This window comes from Myodes glareolus, chromosome 1 (genome assembly GCF_982192425.1).
Source record: "Myodes glareolus chromosome 1, mMyoGla1.1, whole genome shotgun sequence".
NCBI classification, from domain to species: Eukaryota; Metazoa; Chordata; class Mammalia; order Rodentia; family Cricetidae; genus Myodes; species Myodes glareolus.
Window position 1 is genome coordinate 64,872,038 of NC_142026.1, and position 25,027 is coordinate 64,897,064.

The following is a 25,027-nucleotide window of genomic DNA, read 5'->3' on the forward strand; positions in this document are numbered from 1 at the left end:
GAGACAGAGCTTACCTGTCCTCAGGCAGGCTCTCCAAGCAAAGGAAATGCCCCTGCCGGCCTGAGCCCACAGTTCAGGCCCAGCGTGCAAGGGAGCAGCTCTGGAGAGATCTTGTGGCCCCAGAGAGGAGGGGGGAAAGAGAGGAAGGTGTACCTGGATAAAAAAGGTCTCATGAATGTTTCAATTAAAGACAGTCAGAATCATGCCCTGCTGTGTTCTGTCCTTTTAATCTCAAGAGAAGTGTCCAGGACTTGATTCTGAAATTTTCTGGCCACAAGGTTTCTCCTGAGAATGCCCTTCCAAAGGATTCATACTACTACAAACTTTAGTTCAGGGTTTTCCAGAATAAATCTGGAACCATGTCTAGACCCATCCAACAAAAGAAAGATTTTGGAGTCCTGAAGAGCACAGTGATCAGGATGATAGGCCCTGAATCCCACCTGTGCCGAACCTATCAGGGTAGGTCTCATTTGACTTCTTGACCATGCTTGCTGTAGACCTGAACACGAGACTGCAGTTCTCTCAGTGATCTCCAGGGGGTGATTGCAGAGCATTTGCTCAATGCTCTGAAAATTGTTTCCCTGAGTCATGACCTAGCAGACTGCTTCCCATCTCTGTTCCTTGAGTTCCCTCCCTAAATCATGCTTTGACATATGATATGGGAGAATTGTCTGTATTCTGTCAATCATATTTTAATAAAACACTGTTTGGCCAGGCAGGCAGTATAGACGGGAAAACCAGACAGAAAGTAGAGGTGATGCAAGGAGAACAGGAGAATTCTGGGAAGCAGAGAGGTTCCTCAGCCACTCCTGCGCAGACCACCGAAGAGGCAGCATGTAACTTGCCCAGCTGAGAAAGGTACGGAGCCATTATGGCTAACATAGATGAGAATAATGGGTTAATATAAGTTATAAGAGTTAACAAGAAGCCTGACCTAATGGGCCAATCAGTTTATAACCTTATGGAGTCTTGTGCGTGATTTTCTTTGGGGCCTGCCTGCTGTGGGGTACTGGGCAGGACAGATACCCCAACAAGCCGGCCCTCATGTTACAGACATACTGGCTTCTTCCTTTGTCTGAGAACAACTTTCTGCATGGGGACAATGAAGGTCTCTTCCATCCTGGCATCTCTCAAAGGGAAAGAAATGATTACCACCAGGAATCACTAAATAAAGGGCAGAGGTGACCCAGGAAGACCAGAGAGGACATGTGTACACCCAAAACATAATGCTAAAGTGTTGCCTTGAGAACCCACAGTCCTTTCAAGGACACACAGGTCACCTCTTCGTCAACACTGAGCACATGAGGCTCCTCACACAACCGATCATGGGCTTCTCTTCTGAATCACTAATCTGACTGCTGACATTAGTGTTAAGGGATTTATCTTCATCCCTACTCATCATTCAGCTCGTTTTTTCAAGCCTCAGAGACATTTATGTCACCTTCCTTCAGGGATTAAGTAAAAAAGTATAGACTGGGTGCTCAGCTGTGTCACAGGACATATAGTCATGAAGGATACTGCTTCCTTTGTGCTGATGGACCCAAGACAAGAACAGAGCAGATGTCAGCCCCAGGATGAGCCATTGTTCCTGAGGCCATGGGGATGCTTATCAGCCTTGTTGCACAATTTGTGTCTTGGTGAAGAAACATAAAGGGAAGTTGAGAGGGATGCAGGGCATCACTGAGAGTGGAAGGTCTTGAGCAGTGACTTGGACTGAAACCCTACCACTCACAGCCCATTGGATTCTGGGAAGTGCTTCTTTCTGAGAAGAATCTCAGCCCAGAAGAAAGAACAGCAGAGCCTGAGTTCTGTGTTGGAGCTGAGGCTCTTCTCCTCATAAGGAAGACAGCAAGGGAGAAGATTGATGGAGTTCTCTGTGCTTCTCTGCAAGGGGTGTACCCCCTGGCAGAGGCTTCTGCTCACAGGTAAGGGTACTCACTCCCTGACTGTGTAGGGAGGGGCTCAGAGGCACACTGGAGTCTCTTAAAGAGGGAAGGATCTTGAGAGGAGACTCAAGGTTTCTCTTTGCAGTTATAATGCAGAGTGTTCAGTGAGGGACAGAGGCTCAGCATCTTGAAACTCTCAGAAGACAGCTGATGATGATGGTAAGAGAAAACCCTTAAGCACTCCATATTCATAGTGAATTTTATTAGTTGCAATGTTCTGAAGACAGATGTTTCTCATCATGACAGCATGACCCTCCAGATGAAATCAAAAAGGACAGCTAGTGAGATGTCTCAGTGTGGGAAGATTTGACAACATGAAACCAATCCTCAGCTCCCACACAGTAGATAGAGAGAACAGACTCCTGCAGGCTCTACTCTGCCCTCCACATAGGTGCTGTGGCATGCACCCACACATGCACACCTTGGCACATGTGCCCCACACAAATTTGTGGCATACATCTTCATATGTGCATAAGGAGACACATTATATTGGAGTTTTATGGTCTGAGTTGATGAGGACAACTGACTAGGTGTCTTTCTCTATGGGGTAGCCTTTAGTCAGCCAGCTGGACCTCTTTCCACCCATGTACTAAATTCCTAGGTTTCCAGAGGACCTAGCTGGTTCTTTTCAGTTTTGTCATTGAGGAGGCAGCTACCAGGAGACCACAAGGATGCACCAGCCTTCACAAATACAAACTTATATTTACTTAAGTAAATCTAAAATCATTTATTTCACACTTAAGTATAATTATTGCCCTAAGCTCCAAACCTAGAAACTATGCAGAGAAATCCATGGAGACACATTCTTCTTTCCTTTATTCTGTTACCCACTGTGTCTGAGTCTTTTCCAGGAACTGAACTTTCCAAAAGTTCAGACCAATTCTGTCCTTAAAACTGCTCATTCTGCCGGGCGGTGGTGGCTCAGGCCTTTAATCCCGGCATTAGGGAGGCAGAGGCAGGTGGTCTCTGTGAGTTTAACGTCAGTCTGGTCTGCAGAGCAAGTTCCAGGAGAGCCAAGGATACATATAGAAAGCCTGTCTCAAACAAACAAACAAACAAACAAACTAAAACTAAAACCAAAATTAAAACCAAAAGACAGACAGACAAACAAACATACAGGAAGTTCTATTTTGAGTGGATGTGATATCAGAATATCTGAAAAATGAATTCATAGGTTGATTTGAATCACAAAGGCCACAGAATAAAGCAGAAGGTGAGGACTCTCCAGAGGAGGAGGTCAGAGAGGCAGTGATCCTCACACATATACTCTATGTGAGGACGGATAAAGGACACTGAATGGAGGAACCAGGTACATACCTGAGCACAGAAATCCTAAAGGATAATGACACACTCAGACACTCTGAGTAAATGGAAGTCATGGTGCTCAAGCCGGCAAAGGAGAGTGGGCACAACCTATGCACACAGCAAAACTGAGTGATGACCACGCCCATTTAATATTGTTTTTTCTCAATTCCCTTCTAGCCTTCCTTCTAACCTTTTGGCACCTGTCCACCACTGCCCATGTGACCACTGTATCAGTGCCACCCATAGTGTCTGAAGGAGATGATGTCCTGTTCCTTGTCCACAATCTGCCAGAGGAAATTGAATCCTTAGCCTGGTACAAAGGGCTAGGAAACACAACAGAAGAAATTGCAGCATACGCACTGCACAGCGGTTTAAGTAGGCCAGGTCCCGTGCACAGCAGTAGAGAGACAATATATCACAATGGATCCATGCTGTTTGAGAAGGTCATCCTGAAGGACACAGGATTCTATACGCTACAAACTTATAACAGACATGGAAAAATTGTATCAGCAGCATACGTGTACCTCAACGTGCATGGTAAGTGATTCATTGCGAATGCTATGAGCTGGGTGAGGTTCATTTCACTGGGTACACACAGAAGAGTGGTCTGTGCCTAACTCCCCTGCACATTGTGCCACCGTGTTGGGGTTTAACCACTTAGTGCAGGACACATATGGTTTAGAATAATGGCAATAGATCAGAATCCTTCCTTTGACTTCACCTTGCACACAGGCGAATGTGTGATGAATAATCCATCTCAGGATATCAGCCTCTGTCTAGGCTCTAGTTTCTTTGAGAAAGATTCCAAAAGAATCAACATTGTGTGTATCTGAATTAAAAATGGAGTCCTCACAGAACTGGGAGTACCAGAATGCCCTTTCTCAAGACCTCTGTCCCAGATTCAACTCCAGGTGTCCATGAGAAACATTTTTATACAATTTAATTTGTATTTTTTCTTTTATTGAGAAAAGATTTTTTCTTTTTTATTGAGCTGTATATTTATCTTTGCTCTCCTCCCTTTATTTTCCCAATACTTCTACCCTCTCATATGAAACCCCTGCTCCCAATTTACTCAGGAGATCTTGTCTTTTTCTACTTCCCATGTAGATTAGATCCATGTATGTTTCTCTAAATGTTCTCTTCGTTGTTTATATTCTCTGGGATTGTGAATTGAATTGTAGGCTGGTTTTTCTTTGCTTTCTGACTAAAAGTCACTTATGAGTGAGTACATATGATATTTGTCTTTCTAGGGCTGTATTACCTCACTCAATATAATGTTTTCTAGATCCATCCATTTGTCTGAAAATTTCAAGCTGTCATTAATTTTTTACTATTGTGTAGTACTCCATTGTGTAAATGTATCACATTTTCCTTATCCATTCCTTGGTTGAGGGATATTTTGGTTGTTTCCAGATCCTGACTATGACAAACAAAGTTGCTATGAACATAGTTGAGCACATGTCCTTGTGGTACAATTGAACATCCTTTGGATATATACCCAAATGAGTTATTCCTGGGTCTTGAGGTAGATTATTTCCTAATTTTCTTAGACACTGACATACTGATATCAAAAGCAGCTTTACCAGTTTGCACTCTACTAGCAATGCAGGAGTGTTCCCTTTACCCCACATCCTCTCCAGCACAAATTGTCACCTGTGTTTTTGATCTTGGCCATTCTTAGCAGAGTAAGATGAAATTTCAGAGTTGTTTTGATTTGCATTTCTCTGATGGCTAAGGATGTTGAGTTGAGCACTTCAGTAAGTGTCTTTCAGTCATTTTAGATTCCTCTGTTGAGAGGTCTCTGTTTAGGTCTGTACCCCATTTTTATTGGATTATTTGTTCTTTTGACGATCTTTTTTTTAAAAATTCTTTGTGTATTTTAAAGATATTTGTCTGAAGATCTTTTCCAATTCTGTAAGCTGCTGTTCTGTCTTGTTGAGTGTGCCATTTGCTTTACAGAAGCTTCTCCATTTCAGGAGGTCTCATTTATTTATTGTTGCTCTCAGTGTTTGTGCTACTGGGGTTATATTTAGGAAATCATTTCCTGTGCCAATATGTTTAAATGTACTTTCCACTTTCTCTTTTATGAGGTTCATTGTAGTTGATTTTATGTTAAGGTCTTTGATCCATTTGGACCTGAGTTTTATCCATGGTAATTGACATTGACCTATTTTTCATTCTTCTACATGTTGATATTCAGTTATATCAGCACCATTTGTTGAAGATGCTGTTTTAATCCATTTTATATTTTTTGCTTCTTTGTCAAAAAATCTGTAGGTGTGTGGATTGATGTATGTGTCTTTGATTCAGTTTCGTAGGTCCTCCTATGTGTTTTTATACAAATGACAGGCTGTTTTCAGTACTGTACCTCTGTAGTAGAGTTTGAAGTCAGGGATTGTGTTGCCCCTAGAAGTTCCTTTACTGTACAGTATTGTTTTGGTTATCCTGGGTTTTTTACTTTTCCTTTCAAGGTCTGTGAAGAATTTTTCTGGGATTTTAATGGGCATTGCATTGAATCTGTAGATTGCTTTTGGTGAGACTGCAATTTTTACTATGATAATTCTACTTACCTAAGAGCATGGAAGATCTTTACATTTTCTGGTGTTTTCTTCAATTTCTTTCTTCAAAGATTTAAAGTTCTTGTAATACAGGCCTTCTACTTGTTTGGATAAAGTTACTCTAAGATATTTTACGTTTTTTGCTACTATTGTGAAGGGCGATGTTTCTGTGATTTCTTTCCCAGACTATTTATCATCTATAAAGGAAGGCTACTGATTTTTTTGATTTAATTTTGTATCCTGATCCATTAATGAAGATGTTTATGAGTTGTAGAAGTTTCTTGGGAGATTTTTTGGGTTGCTTATGTAAACTATCTTATCATCAACAAATAATGAGAGTTTGATTTCCTTTTTTCTGTTTTGTATCCCCTTGATCTCCTTTTGTTGTCTTATAGCTAGGACTTCCAGAGCTATATTGAATAGATACAGAAAGAGTGGCAACCTTGTCTTGTTTCTGACTTCTGTGGGATTGTTTTGAGTTTCTCTCCAATTATTTTGATGTTGGTTGTTGACTTGTATATTGCCTTTATTATATTTAGATATGTTCCTTGTATTCCTACTATCTCCAAGACCTTTATCATGAAGGCATGTTGTATTTTGTTGAAGGCTTTTTCAGCATCTATTGAGGTGATTGTATGTTTTTTTCAGTTTGTTTATAAGATAGATTACATTGACAGATTGTCATATATTGAACTATCCCTACATCACTTGGTCACAATGGGTGATTTTTCTGATGTGGTCTTGGATTCAGTTTGACAGTATTTTATCTGGTCATAGGCTTTTTTTGGATGGGATACTTGGTGAATGTTTCTTTTTTTAAATTAATTAATTAATTAATTAACTAAAAATTTCCACCTCCTCCCTGCTTTCCTTTTCCCTTCCCCTTCCCACCTTCCCCTCCCTCTCTAGTCCTAAGAGCAGTCAGGGTTCCCTGCCCCGTGGGAAGTCCAAGGTCCTCCCACCTCCATCCAGGTCTATAAAGGTGAGCATCCAAACAAACCAGGCTCCCACAAAGTCAGTCCATGCAGTAGAATCAAAACCCAGTGCCATTGTCCTTGGCTTCTCAGTCAGCCTTCATTGCCAGCCTCGTTCAGAGTGTCCATTTTGATCACATGCTCCATCAGTCCCAGTCCAGCTGGCCTTGGTGAACTCCCATTAGCTCAGTCCCACTGTCTCAGTGGGTATACGCACCCCTCGTGGTCCCGACTTCCTTGCTCGTGTTCTCCCTCCTTCTGCTCCTCATTTGGACCTAGGGAGCTAAGTCCAGTGCTCCAATGTGGGTCTCTGTCTCTATCTCCATCCATCGCCAGATGAAGGTTCTATGGTGATATGCAAAATATTCATCAGTGTGGCTATGGAACAAGGACAGTTCAGGCACCCTCTCCTCTGCTGCCCAAGGAACAATCTGGGGACCTCTCCTTGGACCTGGGAACCACTCTAGAGTCAAATCTCTTGCAAACCCTAAAATGGCTCCCGTATTTAAGATATTTACTTCTCTACTCCCATATCCACCCTTCCTCCTACCCACCCATCCCATTCCCCCAAGCTCTCCCCAGTCCTCCCCTTCTCCCTTCTTTTTACCCATCTCCCCTTACATTTACCCCCACACACCCCTGTCTACCCAAGTTTTGCCTGGCAATCTTGCCTACTTTTAATATCCAGGAGGATAGTTATATGATTTTCTTTGGGTTCACCTTCTTATTTAGCTTCCCTAGGATCACTAATTATAGACTCAAAGACCTTTAACTATGGCTAGAATCCACTTATGAGTGAGTACATACCATATTCCTCTTTTTGGGTCTGGGTTACCTCACTCAGTAAAGCGTTTTCTATTTCGATCCATTTTCATGCAAAATTCAAGATGTCATTGTTTTTTACTGCTGAATAAATCTCCAATGTGTATATGTTCCACACCTTCTTTAACCATTCTTCTATTGAGGGGCACCTAGGTTGTTTCCATGTTCTGGCTATTACAAATAGTGTAGCTATGAACATAGTTGAACAAATGCTTTTGTAGTACGATAGGGCATCTCTTGGGTATATTCCCAAGAGTGGAATTGCTGGGTCCTGAGGGAGGTTGACTCCCAGTTTCCTGAGAAACTGCCACACTGATTGCCACAGTGGCTGCACAAGTTTGCATTCCCACCAACAATGAATGAGTGTTCCCCTCACTCCACATCCTCTCCAGCATAGGCTATCATTGGTGTTTTTGATTTTAGCTATTCTGACAGGTTTAAGATAGTATCTCACAGTTGTTTTGATTTGCATTTCCCTTATTGCTAAGGAGGTTGAGCCTGACCTTAAGTGTCTTTTGGCCATTCAAACTTCTTCTGTTGAGAATTCTCTGTTTAGTTCAGTACCCCATTTTTAATTGGGATAATTAGAGTTTTAGTGTCTAGTTTCTTGAGTTCTTTATTTATTTTGGAGATCAGACCTTTGTTTGATGCAGGGTTGGTGAAGATCTTCTCCCATTCAGTAGGTTGCCTTTTTGTCTTAGTGACAGTATCCTTTGCTTTACAGAAGCTTCTCAGTTTCAGGAGGTCCCATTTATTCATTGTTGCTCTTATTGTCTGTGCTACTAGGGTTCTACCTAGAAAGTGCTCTCCTGTGCCCATGTCTTGTAGACTACTTCCCACTTTCTCTTCTATCAGGTTCAAAGTGGTCAGATTAATACTGAGGTTTTTAATCCATTTGGACTTGAGTTTTGTGCATGGTGATAGATGTTAGTTTATTTTCATTCTTCTACAGGTTGAAATCCAGTTCTGCCAGCACCATTTGTTAAAGATGCTTTCTTTCTTCCATTGTATACTTGTCTCATTGTTTCTTTGTATTATTTTATTTGTTTCTATTTTATTGATTTCAGTGCTCAATTCCATTACTGTCCATTAATGTAATTCCATTACATTTTCTACTGTCTAGTCCTCCTGGATTGAGTTTGCTTCATTTTTTCTTTCATGTGTTCTGTTAACTCACTAATGTGGGATTTTTCTAGTTTCTTTATATAGGCATTTCATGCTATAAACTTTCCTTTTAACACTGTTTTCATTGTGTCCCAAAAATTTGAGTATGTTTTCTGGTCATTTTCATTGAACCATAGGAGGTCTTTGTTTTCTTTTTCTTTTTTCCTCCTTGTCCCATTAGTGATTCATGTGAGCATTGCTTAATTTTCATGTGTTTGTGGGCTTTTTGAAATTAGTGTTGCTGTTGAATTCTAATTTTAAGCCATGATGATTCAATAAGATACATGGGGTTATTTCAATTTATTTTGTATCTGTTGAGATTTGCTTTATTACTTAGTATGATCAGTTTTTGAGATGGTTCCATGAAGTGCTTAGGTTGAATGTTCAATAGATGTTTGTTAAATCCATTTGGGTCATAACATCTGAGTTCCCTTATTTCTCTGTCAAGTTTCTGTCTGGTAGACTGGCCAGTGGTGACAGTGGGGAGTTGAAGTCTCCTACGAATAGTGTATGGGGTTTAATGTGTGATTTAAGCTTTAGTAGTGTTTCTTTTACATATGATGTTACCTTTGTATTTGGGGCATAGATGTTTAGTTCTTCTTGATGGATTTTTCCTGTGACAAATATGATATTCCCTTCTTTGTCCCTTTTGATTGATTATAGTTTGAAATCATTTTTTTTTAGATATTGGGATTGCTACAACAGCTTGTTTCTTAGGTCCTTTTGAGAGGGAAAATTTTCCCAATACTTTAAGGTGATGTCTGTCTTTGAGGTTGAGTTGCATTTCTTGTATGCAGCAGAAGGATGAATTTTGTTTATGTATCCAATCTGTTAGCTCTTGTCTTTTTATAGCTGAATTGAGTTCATTTATATTAAGATGTATTAATGACCAGTGATTCCTACTTCCTATTATTTTAGTTTTTGTTTTTGGTGATATTATTGTATGTGCTTTCTCCTTCTTTGGAATTTCCTGCTGTGAGATCATCTATTGTCTGTGTTTTTGTGGATGTAACTAACTTATTTGCATTAGAGTTTTCCTTCTAGTACTTTGTATGGGGTTGGGTTTGTGGCTAAGTATTATTTAAATCTTGTTTTGTCATGGAATATTTTGTTTTGTCCATCTATGAAAATTAAAAGTTTTGCTGGGTATAGTAGTATAGGCATGTCTGCATAATGCTTCACCAGGACCTTCTGTCTTTCATTGCTTTCATTGAGAAGTCAGGTGTAATTCTGATAGGTCTGTCTTTATATGTTACTTGGCCTTTTTCCTTTGTAGCTCTTAATATTCTTTCTTTATTCTGTATGCTTAATGTTTTGATTGTTATGTGGTGTGGGACTTTTTTTTTGTTCCTGTCTATTTGGTGTTATGTAAACTTCTTGTATCTTAATATGCACATCTTTCTTTAGTTTGGGAAAGTTTTCTTCTATGATTTTGTTGAATATATTTTCTGTGATTTTGATGTGGACTTCTTTTCCTTCTTCTATCCATATTATTCTTAGGTTTGGTCTTTTCATGGTCTCCCATATTCCTAGGCTTGGGCCTGCTCTGGCAGAAGTCATTGTCTAGGGCTGGGTCCAACAGAGGTTGCGGGCCTGCTTTGGCAGATGTTCCTGGCTCAGACCTGCTCCACTGGAGATTGCTGGCTTGGGCCTGATCTGGTTGAGTTTCTTCACTTGAACCTGGTCCCCAGAGGTCTGAGAAGTATTTTATAAGTATTGGATTTTGACTTCCTGATGGCAGGGAAGAGTGCTCCCTAGTTGTCAGAGTCTTGTGATGTGGGGATTAAACTGCACAGCCATGTGTGTCTTTGTTGTGCTACTGTGCTACACCTCTTGGTCATCTTCTTCAGAGAGTCAGCAGGGGAGCATAGGTCAACAGGTCATTAACAGGCCATTAACTACTGTCCTGTTGGGCATGTGAGATTTTACATAAAACTCACAGTCCACAACGAAAGGACTGAGAATACTTGTTCTTCTGATAAGGGATTGTCTCCTGGGGCAAGTTCTGGGAATCCTCTTCTGCAGACAAATGGCTACAGGGTATGCTGGTCTGACAGCTTCCCAGAGAAGAGCTGTAGTTCCCTTGCAGATCACCAGGGATGTCATCAGGACATACAATGAATTGACAAAAATGTATTTATCTAATTCAGGAACTATTCTAGTAGCCTGGGTCCACCCCTGTTTTTACATACCTCAAAATCATGGTCACAGCACTCTAGCAGCTGATGAATGCGTATGCTACCCTGCCAAGAGGTCATGTTCTGTTTCCCAATTTATGTGTTACCTTTGGGAAATACACAATATCCAATGGGAGTCAACTAAGTAGTGGTCCTAGATATCTCAGAAAGGCCATGGAGCACATGGATAGACACATTACCTAGCAGAGCAAACAGAGGAAATGGAAACATGGTCTTGAACATCTTGCATAGAATGAAGGATCTAACATTCTTTTTCTAGGGATTAACTCACCTCCTCCCATACACCCAAGGTCTGAGATTTATGACACATCCTGTGCCTTTGACCTCAGTCAGAACTCAGTCTGATGGTGAGTCTAGGGAGAATAGATTTATTTATTTTTCACACACATTACTCACCTGGTCTCTTTGGACCCTCAAAGTCAGTTTTGTCACATTCCTGCTGGGAGCAAATTCCATGTTTCTAGAGCACTGTCACAGGGCAGACTGGGGGCCCAGCTGGGGTTCTTTGTCACACAGTTATGCAGATTTTCTCTTTTCAATGTTGACCAGCTTAAGCCAGCACACAGCAGAGTGCAGTTCCAGGGTCATGTCACAGGGCTGGTCATTACCTTTGAGTCTCCTCTGTGTTCTAGAGGAGAGAAACAGGAAGAGGTAATGGGAAAGGAACATGGGGCAGCACTGAAACTGGAGGGGTAGAGCAGCTTCTGGAACATAGACCCCCCCCCTCCACAGCCCATCGGACTATGGGAGGTGCTCCTTCCTTCCTTCTCAGCTCAGATGAGAAGGACAGCAGAGTTCGCGAACTGTGCTGGAGCAGACACCTCAGAGGTAGGAGAGATCAGCCTGCGCAGACAATGGAGGTCTCCTCTATACTCTTCTGAAAAGGGTGCACCACATCTCAGGACCTTCTGCTCATAAGTGAGGAGACCAGGAGTTGACATTGTGTGAGAGGAGAGGACTGACACACTGTAGTCTCCTGAGTGGCATAAGGACATGAGAGGAGTCTCAGTGTTGTAGGGGAGAAGGATGCAAAGTGGGAGAGAGGCACAGAATTTGAATTCACTCCTTGAAAACTAAACAGTAAGTGTGGGGGAAGTATTATTCTTTTCTGAAATTTGTAAGCATGACCACAATATTCTGAAGTCCTCAGCTTGAAGGCTCAAATAAAATAATCAGTCTGGTGTGTATCAGTGACATGGTCCAAAGGATATAGGCATTTGATTCATTGTTTGACATGTGGAGACCAATGAAAAAAGTCCTCTGACCTCCACTTAAATACTGTGTCCTTGACCCACCTACCCACCCTAGACTTGCCCTTCAATCTCCATATATATATGTATATATATCTCCATATATATGTATATGTATGAGGTTTTGTTATGCATCATTTTAAAAAATATAAAACAACTCATGGTTCCTATGATGTCCCAGTTTGAGTGGACTTGAAGTAAACAAAGCTACTAGAAGAATTCAGGTGTTAGCTTCAACCACAACATGAACAGAACAAACAACAAAGTTAGAAAGTAAAGACACGGGTCTATAGGGGAAGTGGTTGGGCAGGCATCACCCAACACTGTAAATGTGAGCAGGGATCTGATCGAGTAAAACATAGCTATGCTGACAACTGATGAGAGAGACCCATATAGTGCAAACAACAAGTGTGGGGACACTGAGATTATGAAGGGCATGTGCAGACCACCACAAATTAGGACAGGGAGAGACTCACCCACAAACTTAGGCTAAGCAATGGGTACAGCTTCTCAGGACACAGAGCCTCATCTTAGTCAAATGTAAAAGACCCAACTTAGAAGGATCTCTTTCTTTCCTTCTAGCTTTCCTTTGGAAGTGTGGGCGCCTTGCTACCTCTTCCCAGCCCACCATTGAATCATTGCCACCCAGTGTTGCTGAAGGGAGAAGTGTTCTTCTACTTGTTCGCAATCCTCCGGAGAATACTGCAGGCTTTGTCTGGTTCAAAGGAATGGTTGCTGTCAAGAACATTTTGGCTATCCGACATATACCAGCCAGGAAACCAACTGTGTTGGGACCTGCATACAGTGGGAGGGAGACGCTGAGCAGTGATGGGTCCCTGCTGCTTCACAGTGTCAGTCAGAAAGACCGTGGATTGTACATAGTACGAATTCTGAGAACAGATGGTAAAAATGAAGAAGCACAGGTGCAACTTCAGGTCCACAGTAAGTGATTCTCTGTGAGTTTTCAGGGCTGGGTGGGTCTTAGACACAGGACTGCCATGGCTGGCCTAGCCTCCCTTCCCTCTTACACTGGGTCCCTGGGTGGAGGTTTGAGCACTTAGTGTAGAACTCACTTGTAAAGACAAATGACCATAGATCAGCTTCCATCTTCTGACTCCACCTGCAACCATGAAGTCCTTGATGCAAAGTAACTCAGGCTAACATGTCGGAGTCAGCCCATTCTATCGGGGCTCTAGAGGGAGCCCTGGGTCCTGTCATCTTTCCAAGGATGGATTAACGTGACACAGAGAAGCATTTTTCTAGTGCAGTATGCTTTCATCCTCTCAAATCTGATACGAAACAAGGGTTTTTGAACATCTGTGTCATACTAAGGCATTCATTAGCTCCAAAGTAAGAGAGTCATTAACAGAATCTAGGACCTGGTTCAGAGACCATGGAGGAGTGCTTTTTATTGGTTTGCACTTTGTGCTTGCTCAATCTGCTCTCTTATATCACACAGGAATCCTAGCCTGGGACTTGAAATGTCTGCCGTGGCCTTAATCCTGTTGCACGCATCCCCAATTTAAGAATTGTACTATAGCTTTGTCCATAGGTCAATCTGGTGGTGACCTTCTCAAGTGAGGCCTTTTCTTTCAAAATGATTGTAATTTGCGTCAAACTGACAAAAGCCAATCAGCATACTACCCAAGGTTTTAAAGAGCTGAGCCTGACTTGAAGATCAGACTACTACCAAACCTAAGGGCCACTTGACAATAAAGTAAATGCATCTATTAGGTGAAGTCAAGAGTTGAGTGTTGTCTCAAGACAAACTGAAAAAAAAATAGAAAGTGAAAGTTTCAGGCCTGGTGAGTTCAGGGGAGGCATCACCTCATACTTCAGTGTGTACGAGGGTGTGCAGTATCTGACCGAGGCTAGCGAGGTAGCAGCCAAGTAGACTCCCAAGGGGACAATTTCATGCAGAGGAAATGACGCTTTCAGGAGCACTGTTGGAAATAAGGAGTTTTTAAAGGTCAAGAAAGGCCATGTTTCTGGCCTTCATTATGTGGGATAGACCCCCAAACTTGTGCAGTTCTAGGCTCAGTTGATGAATCGATCTGCTCAGTCTGGAGGTCACCATCTTTTCACCAAGCACAATGATCCCCATGTGATATCTTTTTTCTCTTTTCCCTCCCAGGTTCCCTTTCTGTGTTCTGCAATTCTCTCACTTGTTCCCACCTCATGATCCATTCTCTGCCTTCATATGCTGCTGAAGGTGAAGACGTACTTCTCCAAGTTCATAATCTTCCAGAAGAAGTACAAGCCTTTTCCTGGTACAAATTAAAGAATGGAACCTCATTCCATAAACTTGTAGAATACAATAAAACCACGAATTTCATCTCCTGGTGGCCTGCAGACAAAATAAGGGGGATGGTATACAGAAATGGATCCCTGTTGCTCCATAATGTCATTGAGAATGATGCAGGAATTTACACACTAGAAGTTTTAAACAAAGATTTAAAAATTAAAAGATCATACGTGGAATTTTATGTAAAGAGTAAGTGATTCTTTATGGTCTCCAATTGCTTGGTGTGGTCTATCCTATTTCATACAGTAACCTGTCAGGATTGGGCTGTGCCATCTTTCTCCCTCACTTACTGTGTCCCCCTGTCAGGTTTGGGCCATCACTGCAGGACACACATTGGGTATACAAACTGTAATATATCATAACTCCTTATCTGTCTTTACCTGCAGAAAGGAGGACCTGTTCTGCATAAACTCAGCCCCAGGATGTCAGCCTCAGTACAAACAATTGGAGCTCTCACCATGCACATGTTCCCAGAAAGACTATGTGGGAGTCAGGCAGGCACTGACTGATGAAGACATTTGGTCTTCACAGAGACCACCAGGAAGCTATAACTCCAAAGCTTGTTCACTGGCTGGACTCAAGATGACATTGGGGAGCTTTTTTAGATTTCCCATCAGAACTGACAGGAACAAGACTTTACTGACTGTACAAGTCTTGGGACTGACTGTCCCATAGAGTATAGAATCAGCTGTGTACTGCCATGACAGCTGCAGTTTAGTAGGCCACCTGTGAATCTTCTCATAATGCTCAGTGGACAAGTGTTCATGCCATTAGCCTACTGTTCTGTTGGGCTTATGAGACTTCATCGGAAGGTCAAGGCACTAAGGAAAGAATCAGAGGAGGCAGCTACACCAGATTCCTCCTTCATCTCAGGGGTCCAGCCTAGAATATCCTCTCCTGCAGGTAAATAGTAACAGATGCTGCTGGTGTGAGCAGCTCCCCCACCCCAAGGTCAGACCATTGCTCAAAACTAAGCTTAACCCATGGGCACGGCAATGATTCACTGTGTGCCCTAATACATGGAAACTGAGACATGGAAAACAGTGCCTGAATTAGAATAACACGATCCCTGGCTGGCAGATATAAAGCATGAGATATGTCTATAATCACAGCTCCAAATTCTCCGCCCTGGAAGATTTATAAAGTATGAACTAAAGAGGGCCTGGTTGAACTCTCTGGATGACTGTCATTCGGTATTCTCCTCTGTTTCTTCACAGAGCATGTGACACAGCCCTTTGTGCGAATCACTGACACCACAGTCACAGGAGGTACATCTGTGATCTTCACCTGCGTTTCACCCAACACTGATGTCTCCATCCGTTGGATCTTCAATAAGAAGAATCTGCAGCTCACAGAGAGGATGACTCTGTCCCCGACAAAGTGTGGACTCAGAATAGATCCTGTCAAGAGTGAGGATGATGGAGAGTATCAGTGTGAGGTCTCCAACCACTTCAGTTTAAAGACCAGTCTTCCGGTCTCCTGGCCATGATGAGTGAGTGACCTTTCCTCTCATCCTATAGAAGAACGCTGGCATTTCTATATCAGTGGGGACAAATTGGTAAATAGTTATGAGATTAAAATGATTAGTTACTATTCAGGTACAGCCAGTATGATGACTCACACCTATAATCCTGGGATACATGTGTGTTCAAGGGAAGGCCAGGGTTTAAAGTGAAGCTTTCTTTTTTTAATTTTTTTCTTTCTTTCTTTCTTTCTTTCTTTCTTTCTTTCTTTCTTTCTTTCTTTCTTTCTTTCTTTATTTATTTATTTATAAGAATTTCCACTTCCTCCCCTCCTCCCAATACCCTCCCGCTTCCCCCACTGCCTCTCCTCCTTCCTCTCCAGTCCCAAGAGCAGTCAGGGTTTCCTGCTCTGTGGGAAGTCCAAGTTCCTCCCCCCTCCCTCCAAGTCCAGGAAGGTGAACATCCAAACAGATCAGGATTCCAAAGAGCCAGTACATGCAGACAAAACAAGACCCAGTGCCATTGTCAATGGCTTCTCAGTCAGCCCCCATGTCAGCCACATTCAGAGAATCCGGTTTGATCACATGCTCGTTTAGTCCCAGTCCAGCTGGCCTTGGTGAGCTCTCATTCGGTCAGTCCCCTTGTATCAGTGGGTGAACGCACCTTTCACGGTCCTGACTTCCTTTTTCATGTTCTCCCTCCTTCTGCTCTTCATTTGGACCTTGGTGGTTCAGTCCAGTGCTCCAATGTGGGTCTCTGTCTCTATCTCCATCCATCATCGGATGAAGGTTCCCTCTGGTTCTGCCTTCCTTGCTCACGTTCTCCCTCCCTCTGCTTCTCATTTGGACCTAGGGAGTTAAGTCCAGTGTTTCAATATGTGTCTCTGTCTCTATCTCCATCCATCGCCAGATGAAGGTTCTGTGGTGACATGCAAAATAATCATCAGTATGATTATGGGCCAAGGCCAGTTCAGGCACCCTCTCCTCTGCTGCCCAGGGAACAATCTGGGGACCTCTTCTTGGGCCTGGGAACCCCTCCAGAATCAAGTCTCTTGCAAACCCTAAAATGGCTCCCTTAGTTGAGATATAAACTTCCCTGCTCCCATAACGATCCTTTCTCCCTCCCCCTATTCCCCCAAGCCATCCCCAATCCTCCCCCACTCCCCTCTCCCTAACCATCTCCCCTTACTTCCACCCCCCTACCCACCGTGCACCCAAGTTTGCCTGGCAATCTTGCCTACTTCTAATATCCAGGAGGATAACTATATGATTTTCTTCAGGTTCACCTTCTTATTTAGCTTCTCTAGGATCACAAATTATAGACTCAAAGACCTTTAACTATGGCTAGAATCCACTAATGAGTGAGTACATACCATATTCCTCTATTTGGGTCTGGGTTACCTCACTCAGTAAAGCGTTTTCTGTTTCGATCCATTTTCATGCAAAATTCAAGATGTCATTGTTTTTTACCGCTGAGTAAAACTCTAATGTGTATGTTCCACATCTTTTTAAACCATTCCTCTATTGAGGGGCACCAAGGTTGTTTTCATGTTCTGGCTATTACAAATAGTGCTGCTATGAACATAGTTGAACAAATACTTTTGTAGTATGATAGGTCATCTCTTGGGTATATTCCCAAGAGTGGAATTGCTGGGTCCTGAGGGAGGTTGACTCCCAGTTTCCTGAGAAGCTGCCACACTGATTGCCACAGTGGCTGCACAAGTTTGCATTCCCACCAACAATGGATGAGTGTTTCCCTCACTCACTCCACATCTTCTTCAGCATAGGCTATCATTGGTGTTTTTGAGTTTAGCTATTCTGACAAGTGTAAGATGGTATCTCAAAGTTGTTTTGATTTGCATTTCCCTTATTGCTAAGGAGGTTGAGCCTGACCTTAAGTGTCTTTTGGCCATTCAAACTTCTTCTGTTGAGAATTCTCTGTTCAGTTCAGTACCTCATTTTTAAATTGGGTTAATTAGAGTTTTAGTGTCTAGTTTCTTGAGTTTTTTGTATATTTTGGAGATCAGACCTTTGTCTGATGAGGGGTTGGTGAAGATCTTCTCCCAGTCCGAAGGTAGCCTTTTTGTCTTACTGACAGTGTCCTTTGCTTTACAGAAGCTTCTCAGTTTCAGGAGGTCCCATTTATTCATTGATTCTCTTATTGTCTGTGCTACTGGGATTCTACTTAGGAAGTGGTCTCCTGTGCCTATATCTTGTAGACTACTTCCCACTTTCTCTTCTATCAGGTTCAAAGTGGACAGATTAATGTTGATGTCTTTAATCTATTTGGACTTGAGTTTTGTGCATGGTGATAGATATGGATCTACTTTCATTCTTCTACAGGTTGACATCCAGTTATGCCAGCACCATTTGTTAAAGATGCTTTCCTTCTTCCATTGTATACCTTTAGCTCCCTTGTTGAAAATTAGGTGTTCATAGGTTTGTGTGTTAATATCCGGGTCTTCTATTTGATTCCTTAGGTCGACTTCTCTGTTGTTATGCCAATACCAAGCTGTTTTCAATACTATAACTCTGTAATAGAGTTTGAAGTCAGGGATGGTAATGCCTCCAGAAGTTCCTTTATTGTATAAGATTGTTTTGGTTATCCTGGGTTTTTTGTTTTGCCATATAAACTTGATTATTGTTCTCGCAAGGTCTGTGAAGAAGTTTCATGGGATTTTGATTGGGATTGCATTGAATCTATAGATTGCTTTTGGTAGAATTGCCATTCTTACTATGTTGATCCTCCCAATCCAAGAGCAGGGGAGGTCTTTCCATTTTCTGGTATCCTCCTCAATTTCTTTCTTCAAAGACTAAAGTTTTTGTCAAATAGGTCTTTCACTTCCTTGGTTAGAGTAACCCCAAGATATTTTATGCTATTTGTGGCTATCGTGAAAGGTGATGTTTCTCTGATTTCCCTCTCTGCTTCTTTATCCTTTGTGTATAGGAGGGCCACTGATTTTTTGGAGTTGATCTTGTATCCTGCCACATTACTAAAGGTGTTTATCAGCTGTAGGAGTTCTTTGGTAGAATTTTTGGGGTTGCTTATGTACACTATCATATCGTCAGCAAATAACGAAAGTTTAACTTCATCCTTTCCAATTCGAATCCCCTTGATCCCCTTATGTTGTCTTATTGCTATTGCTAGACCTTCAAGCACTATATTGAAGAGGTATGGAAAGAGTGGACAACCTTGTCATGTTCCTGATTTTAGTGGAAAGGCTTTGAGTTTCTCTCCATTCAATTTGATGTTAGCTGTTGGCTTGCTGTATATTGCTTTTATTATATTTAGGTATGATCCTTGTATCCCCAATCTATCCAGCCCTTTATCATAAATCGGTGTGGAATTTTGTCCAAAGCTTTTTCAGAATCCAATGAAATGATCATATGGTTTTTTTCTTTCGGTTTATTTATATGATGGATTACATTGATAGATTTGCATATGTTGAACCAGCCCTGCATCTCTGGGATGAAGCCCACTTGATCATAATGGATGATTTTTCTACTGTGATCTTGGATTCGTTTTGCCAGTATTTTATTGAGAATTTTTGCATCAATGTTCATGAGTGAGATTAGCCTGCAATTCTCTTTCTTGACTGTGTCTTTGTATGGTTTTGGTATCAGGGTATCTGTAGTTTCATAAAAAGAGTTTGGCAATGACTCTTCTGTTTCTATATTGTGAAATACATTAAGGAGTATAGGTATTAGCTCTTCCTGGAAGTTCTGGTAGAATCCTGCATTGAAACCATCTGGTCCTGGGTTTTTTTTTGGTAGGGAGATTTTTGATAACAGCTTCTAGTTCTTCACGACTGACAGGTCTATTTAGATTTTTCTCCTGGTCTTGGTTCAACTTTGGTTTATGGTACTTATCTAAAAAGATGTCCATTTCTTTTACATTTTCCAATTTTGTGGCATACAGTCTTTTGTAGTAAGATCTAATGATTCTCTGAATTTCCTCTGTGTCTGTGGTTATGTCCCCCCTTTCATTTCTGATCTTATTAATTTGCATGTTCTCTCTCTGCCATTTGATTAGTTTGGCTAGGGGTTTGTCAATCTTGTTGATTTTCTCCAAGAACCAGCGTTTTGTTTCATTGATTCTTTGGATTGTTTTCTGTGTTTCTATTTTGTTGATTTCAGCTCTCAGTTTGATTATTTCCAGTCTTCTACTCCTCCTGGGTGAATCAGCTTCTTTTTTTCTAGAGCTTCAAGTGTGCTGTTAAGTCTCCAATGTGTGCTTTCTCCGTTTTCTTTTATTGGGCACTTAGTGCTATGAACTTTCCTCTTAGCACTGTTTTCATAGTATCCCATAGGTTTGAGTATGTTGTGTCTTTATTTTCATTAAATTCAAGGAAGACTTTAATTTCTTTTTTTATTTCTTCCTTGAGCCAAGGGTTATTTAGTAGTTGACTGTTTAGCTTCCATGAGTTTGTTGGCTTCCTGGGGGTAGCATTGTTGTTGAATTCTAACTTTAATCCATGGTGATCTGACAAGACACAGGTGGTTACCAATATTTTTTTGTATCTGTGGAAGTTTGCTTTGATACCGAGTATGTGGTCAGTTTTTGAGAAGGTTCCATGAGCTGCAGAGAAGAAGGTATATTCTTTCCTACTTGGGTGGAGTGTTCTATAGATGTCTGTTAAGTCTATTTGATTCAATACCTCCAATAATTCTCTTATTCCTCTGTTAGGTTTCTGTCTGATTGACCTGTCCATTGGTGAGAGAGGTGTGTTGAAGTCTCCTACTATTAGTGTGTGTGGTTTGATGACTTCCTTGAGTTCTAGAAGTGTTTCTTTTACGTATATGGGTGCCTTTATATTAGAGGCATAGATATTCAGGATTGAGACTTCTTCCTGATGAACTGTTCCTGTTATGAGTATAAAATGTCCGTCTCCATCTCTTCTGATTGATTTTAGTTTGAAGTTAATTTTGTTAGATATTAGAATGGCCACAACCACTTGTTTCTTAGGTCCATTTGCTTGGAAAACCTTTTCCCAAATCTTTATTCTGAGTAGGTGTCTGTCTTTGTGGTTGAGGTATGTTTCTTGTAAACTGCAGAATGTTGGATCCTGTTTTCGTATCCAATCTCTAAGTCTGTGCCTTTTTATAGGTGAATTGAGTCCATTGATATTAAGTGATATTAATGGCCAGTGATTGTTGACTCCGGTTATTTATTTATTTTTTTGGGTAGTGGAGTGTATGTTTTTCCCTTCTCTGATTTCTGCTTGTGAAGGGTCGCTAGATGTCTGAGTTATTGTGGCGGTGTTGGGAATGTTGGATTCTTTGGGTTGTGATTTTTCCTCCTAATATTCTCTGTAAGGCTGTATTTGTGGCTACGTATTGTTTAAATTTGTTTTTATCATGGAATATTTTGTTTTCTCCATTGATAGTAAATGATAGCTTGGCTGGGTATAGTAGTCTGGGCTTTCATCCACGGTCTCTTAGTTTCTGCAGTACCTCTATCCAGGACCTTCTGGCTTTCATGGTTTCCATAGAGAAGTCTGGTTTAAGTCTGATAGGTTTACATTTATAAGTTACTTGACCTTTTTTCTTTGCAGCTCTTAATATTCTTTCTTTAATCTGAATGTTTTGTGTTTTGATTATTATATGGCAAGGGGATGTTTTTTTTTTTTTTTGATCCAGTCTATTCGGTGTTCTGTATGCTTCTTGAACCTTCATAGGAATATCGTTCTTTAGGTTGGGAAAGTTTTCTTCTATAATTTTGTTGAATATATTTTCTGGACCTTTGATCTGCAATTCTTTCTCCTTCTTCTACCCCTATTATTCTTAGATTTGGTTTTTTTTTTTTGAATTATGTCCCAGATTTCCTGAATGTTTTGTGATGAGAATTTGTTGGATTTGCTGTTTTCTTTGGTCAGAGTGTTTATTTTCTCTATGGTTGTAGGGGTCGTCCTTCCACGCCACCCACATCCCACGAGTTCCATATTGTCCTAGGGGTTAAAGCACAAGATGCACACACACAGATACAGAGTTCCTGCCATCCTCAAGAAGAGAATGCCCCTTTATTCAACTAAATCCAGGGTTAAAATACCTTTAGCCCCAGTAAAGGAAAACTCCTCCCACCCAGAGGGGGCTGGGGAAACTGGCCTCTGTGGAAGTTTTTCCCCAGGCAGGTGGTCGAGGGTTCAACGCAATGTCAGACAGGTTAGATGGGCCTTGGCACCTGAGCTTCTTTGAGGCAGGTTGAGAAATTACCATTTTAAAGTAAAATAGATCCCTCAGGCTAATGTACCAGGCTGTGGCAGAACCAAGGACGGAACTAGCAGGAAGCTTAGCTGGTTAGCGTAAACATTATTTGCATCCAGTATTTTGGTCTCAAGGATCAGGGAGGACAGGGTCCCACATATGGTGTCTTCATAATCTAAGATTCGTTCTTCTATCTCTTGTATTCTATTGATTATACTTGTTCCTGAAGTCTTTGTTTGTTTACCTAGATTTTCCATATCCAGCCTCCCCTCGGTTTGTGTTTTCTTCATTGACTTCATTTCAGTTTTCAATTCTTGAACTGATTCCATTACCTGTTTGATTGTTTTTTCTTGGTTTCCCAGGGTATCATTTACAAATTTACTCATTTCTTCATACTTTTTGTTATATTTCTCTTCCATTTCTTTACTCATTTCTTCAATCTTTTTGTTATATTTCTCTTCTATTTTTTTAAGTGAGTTATTCATACCCTGTTTAAGAGACTCTATTGCTTTCATAATGACACTGTTTTCCACTTCTTCCGGAATAGGGTGTTTAAGTTCTTCTGTTGTAAGATTGCTGGGATCTGGTGCTTTCATGTTGTTTTTCAGATTGTTGGAGGAATTCTTGCCTTGGCGCCTGCCCATCTCTTCCTTCAGATGCTCTCCAATGGCTCTTCCCTCCGCTGGGTCTTCTGATAAAGGATCAGTGCCCCTTGCTGCCCAGGAATCTCCCTGCCTGCAGTCCTACCTTGCTGCAGGCAGACTATTAAAACAAAGGAACTCCCTCCTTCCTATTTGCACTCACTGCCCTGTCTCGGCAGCACCCACACAGGCTGAGTTGGAGGATTTTATGCCCCAAAAAAGGGAGAGAGGAAGGGAAGGGGTTCCTGGCTGAAAGCGGGGATGGGGTAGGAGGAAAGAGGGTTTAGCTGGGGGAAGCTACCCCTTCGGAATACTCAGGGAGATAAGGATGGCGGGAAAATTGTGTGTTCCCTTACCGGGCTTCTGTGGCAGGTCAGGAGCACACTTACCCCTCCTTTGTATCTTCTGCTACAGGATCAGTCGGGAAGTGTTACCTTTTCTCCATATTTTTGTCAGTATGAGATGTCACTTGTGTTATTGATCCATGTTGTAGTTTCCAGGCTCACCCATGCTCTCCTCAGAGCTCCTTGCAGTAGAACTCACAGCACAGAATCAAAAGTGAAGCTTTCTTAAAAGGAATACAAAACATTACTATGGTATACAAAAATTCAAAGACCGCAAGAGCTTAGGTTGTGGTTCAAATGTATAGCGACCCCTCTGAATTCATGGGAACTAATTTCAGGAGCCCTCAAACTTTTGAATGCTCTGAGTCTGATGTGGAAATGGCACATTGTTTGCAGTGAGATAAAACATCTTCTCATAAGCTCAGATACATTCCTCGTTTAACAATTCACATAAGTTTAAGGCTGTCTGCCTGCACACCATTCATCTATGCGAAGTTCCGAAGAGTGCCAGGAGAAGGGTGTGCCTATGTTACATCGGGGATATAGCTGGTTTCTAAATAGCTTTGATCCACAGTTTGATGCACAGGTTTATAACCATTCACATGAGCTCATATTATACTGCTTTCATCATGAGAGTGACATTCACAGTGGGACTGTTCTCATTAGTGTTTTTCCTGTTAATATGTATTTCTTTCCTTTTTAATTCTCTTCTCATATATTACAACATTACATCTTAACCACAGTCTCCCTCCTTCCATTCTTGCATAAAATCTACTTCCCTTTTATCCCAGTTTCACTGCTATTCTGTTTCTCTTCAAAAGTGAGCTGACATCCCAGGAATATCTACAGAATATGGCATAGCAAGTTACAGTAGACTTGTCACAGTCTTTCATATCAGAGCTGTGAGAGGCAACCCAATAGGAAGAAAAGTGTTCAAAGAGCAGGTAAAAGCCTCAGAGTTGTTCCCCACTTACACTGTCAGGAGATCCAGAAGAAGATCTAGCTACATTGCAATAACTTTATGCCGAGGCCCAAACTAAAACAAATAGAGGGTCTGTGACTATCTATTCATTCGCTGTGACCATCCATTAGCCATGCTTAATTGCTTCTGTATTCCATCTTTTCATGGTGTCCTTGACCCCTCTGGTTTCTAAAACCTATCCTTACACTTTACTGTGGGGTTTCTCTGGTGCTACCAAGTGGTTTGCTGTGTGTATCTGCATCTGTTCCTATATGTTGCTGAATGATGCCTCTCTGATGACTATTAGACTGGACACTTGATCTAATAGTATAACAAAATATCATTAATCATTTCTTGAAATGTCTTTCCAGTGATGTTTTGTTCTAATCTGTGTTTCTGGGCTGACCAGCCTCTGGTTCCTGGCCATCCAGGCAGTGTCAGGTCTGGGCTCCCACTCATAGCATGGGCTTTAATTTAATTCAGTCATTTGTTGGCCAATCCCACAATTTCTGCTCCTCTATTATCCAAGTACATCTTGCAGAAAGGTCACATTTCAGGTTGAATGTTTTGTGGCGGGATTGGTGTCAAGCCCCATGCTAGAAGCCTTCTGTAGTTGTAGGTGATGGTTGGTTCAGGATACCTATGTCTCACTACTAGGAATCCGTACTAGGGGTCACTCTTGCAGTTTCCAGGAAGTTTCCACTGTAGTAGGTTTCCACATTGCTCCTCAAATGCCCCACCATTTCAGTCATTACTCCAAGTACTCTCTCCTTCCATCCCACCTTCCCCCACCTGTTTCCTACTGTTCCCATCCCCACCTGCCCCCATCCATCTACAGAATCTTTTCTTTTCCCAGAGAGACACATGGGTCCCACTTGAGTCTTCCTTGCTAC

At 41.6% G+C, this 25,027-nt stretch overlaps 1 protein-coding gene across 1 annotated transcript; it reads left to right on the top strand.

Moving 5' to 3' along the window:
* Positions 1–1,864: 1,864 nt before the first annotated feature.
* On the top strand, positions 1,865–16,011 carry LOC146895982 (pregnancy-specific glycoprotein 22-like). Its single transcript, XM_085679683.2, has 5 exons — positions 1,865–1,925; positions 3,429–3,788; positions 12,800–13,159; positions 14,352–14,711; positions 15,740–16,011. The coding sequence occupies exons 1-5, from the start codon at positions 1,865–1,867 to the stop codon at positions 16,009–16,011; spliced, it is 1,413 nt and encodes a 470-aa protein (XP_085535809.2).
* Positions 16,012–25,027: the final 9,016 nt, after the last annotated feature.

Bases quoted from the DNA above. Each gene is read 5' to 3' on its own strand.
- LOC146895982 (XM_085679683.2), top strand. From the start codon at position 1,865: ATGGAGTTCTCTGTGCTTCTCTGCAAGGGGTGTACCCCCTGGCAGAGG. The intron at 3,789-12,799 runs GTAAGTGATTCA...CTTTCCTTCTAG, and splicing joins CGTGTACCTCAACGTGCATG to CTTTCCTTTGGAAGTGTGGG. The intron at 14,712-15,739 runs GTAAGTGATTCT...GTTTCTTCACAG, and splicing joins CGTGGAATTTTATGTAAAGA to AGCATGTGACACAGCCCTTT.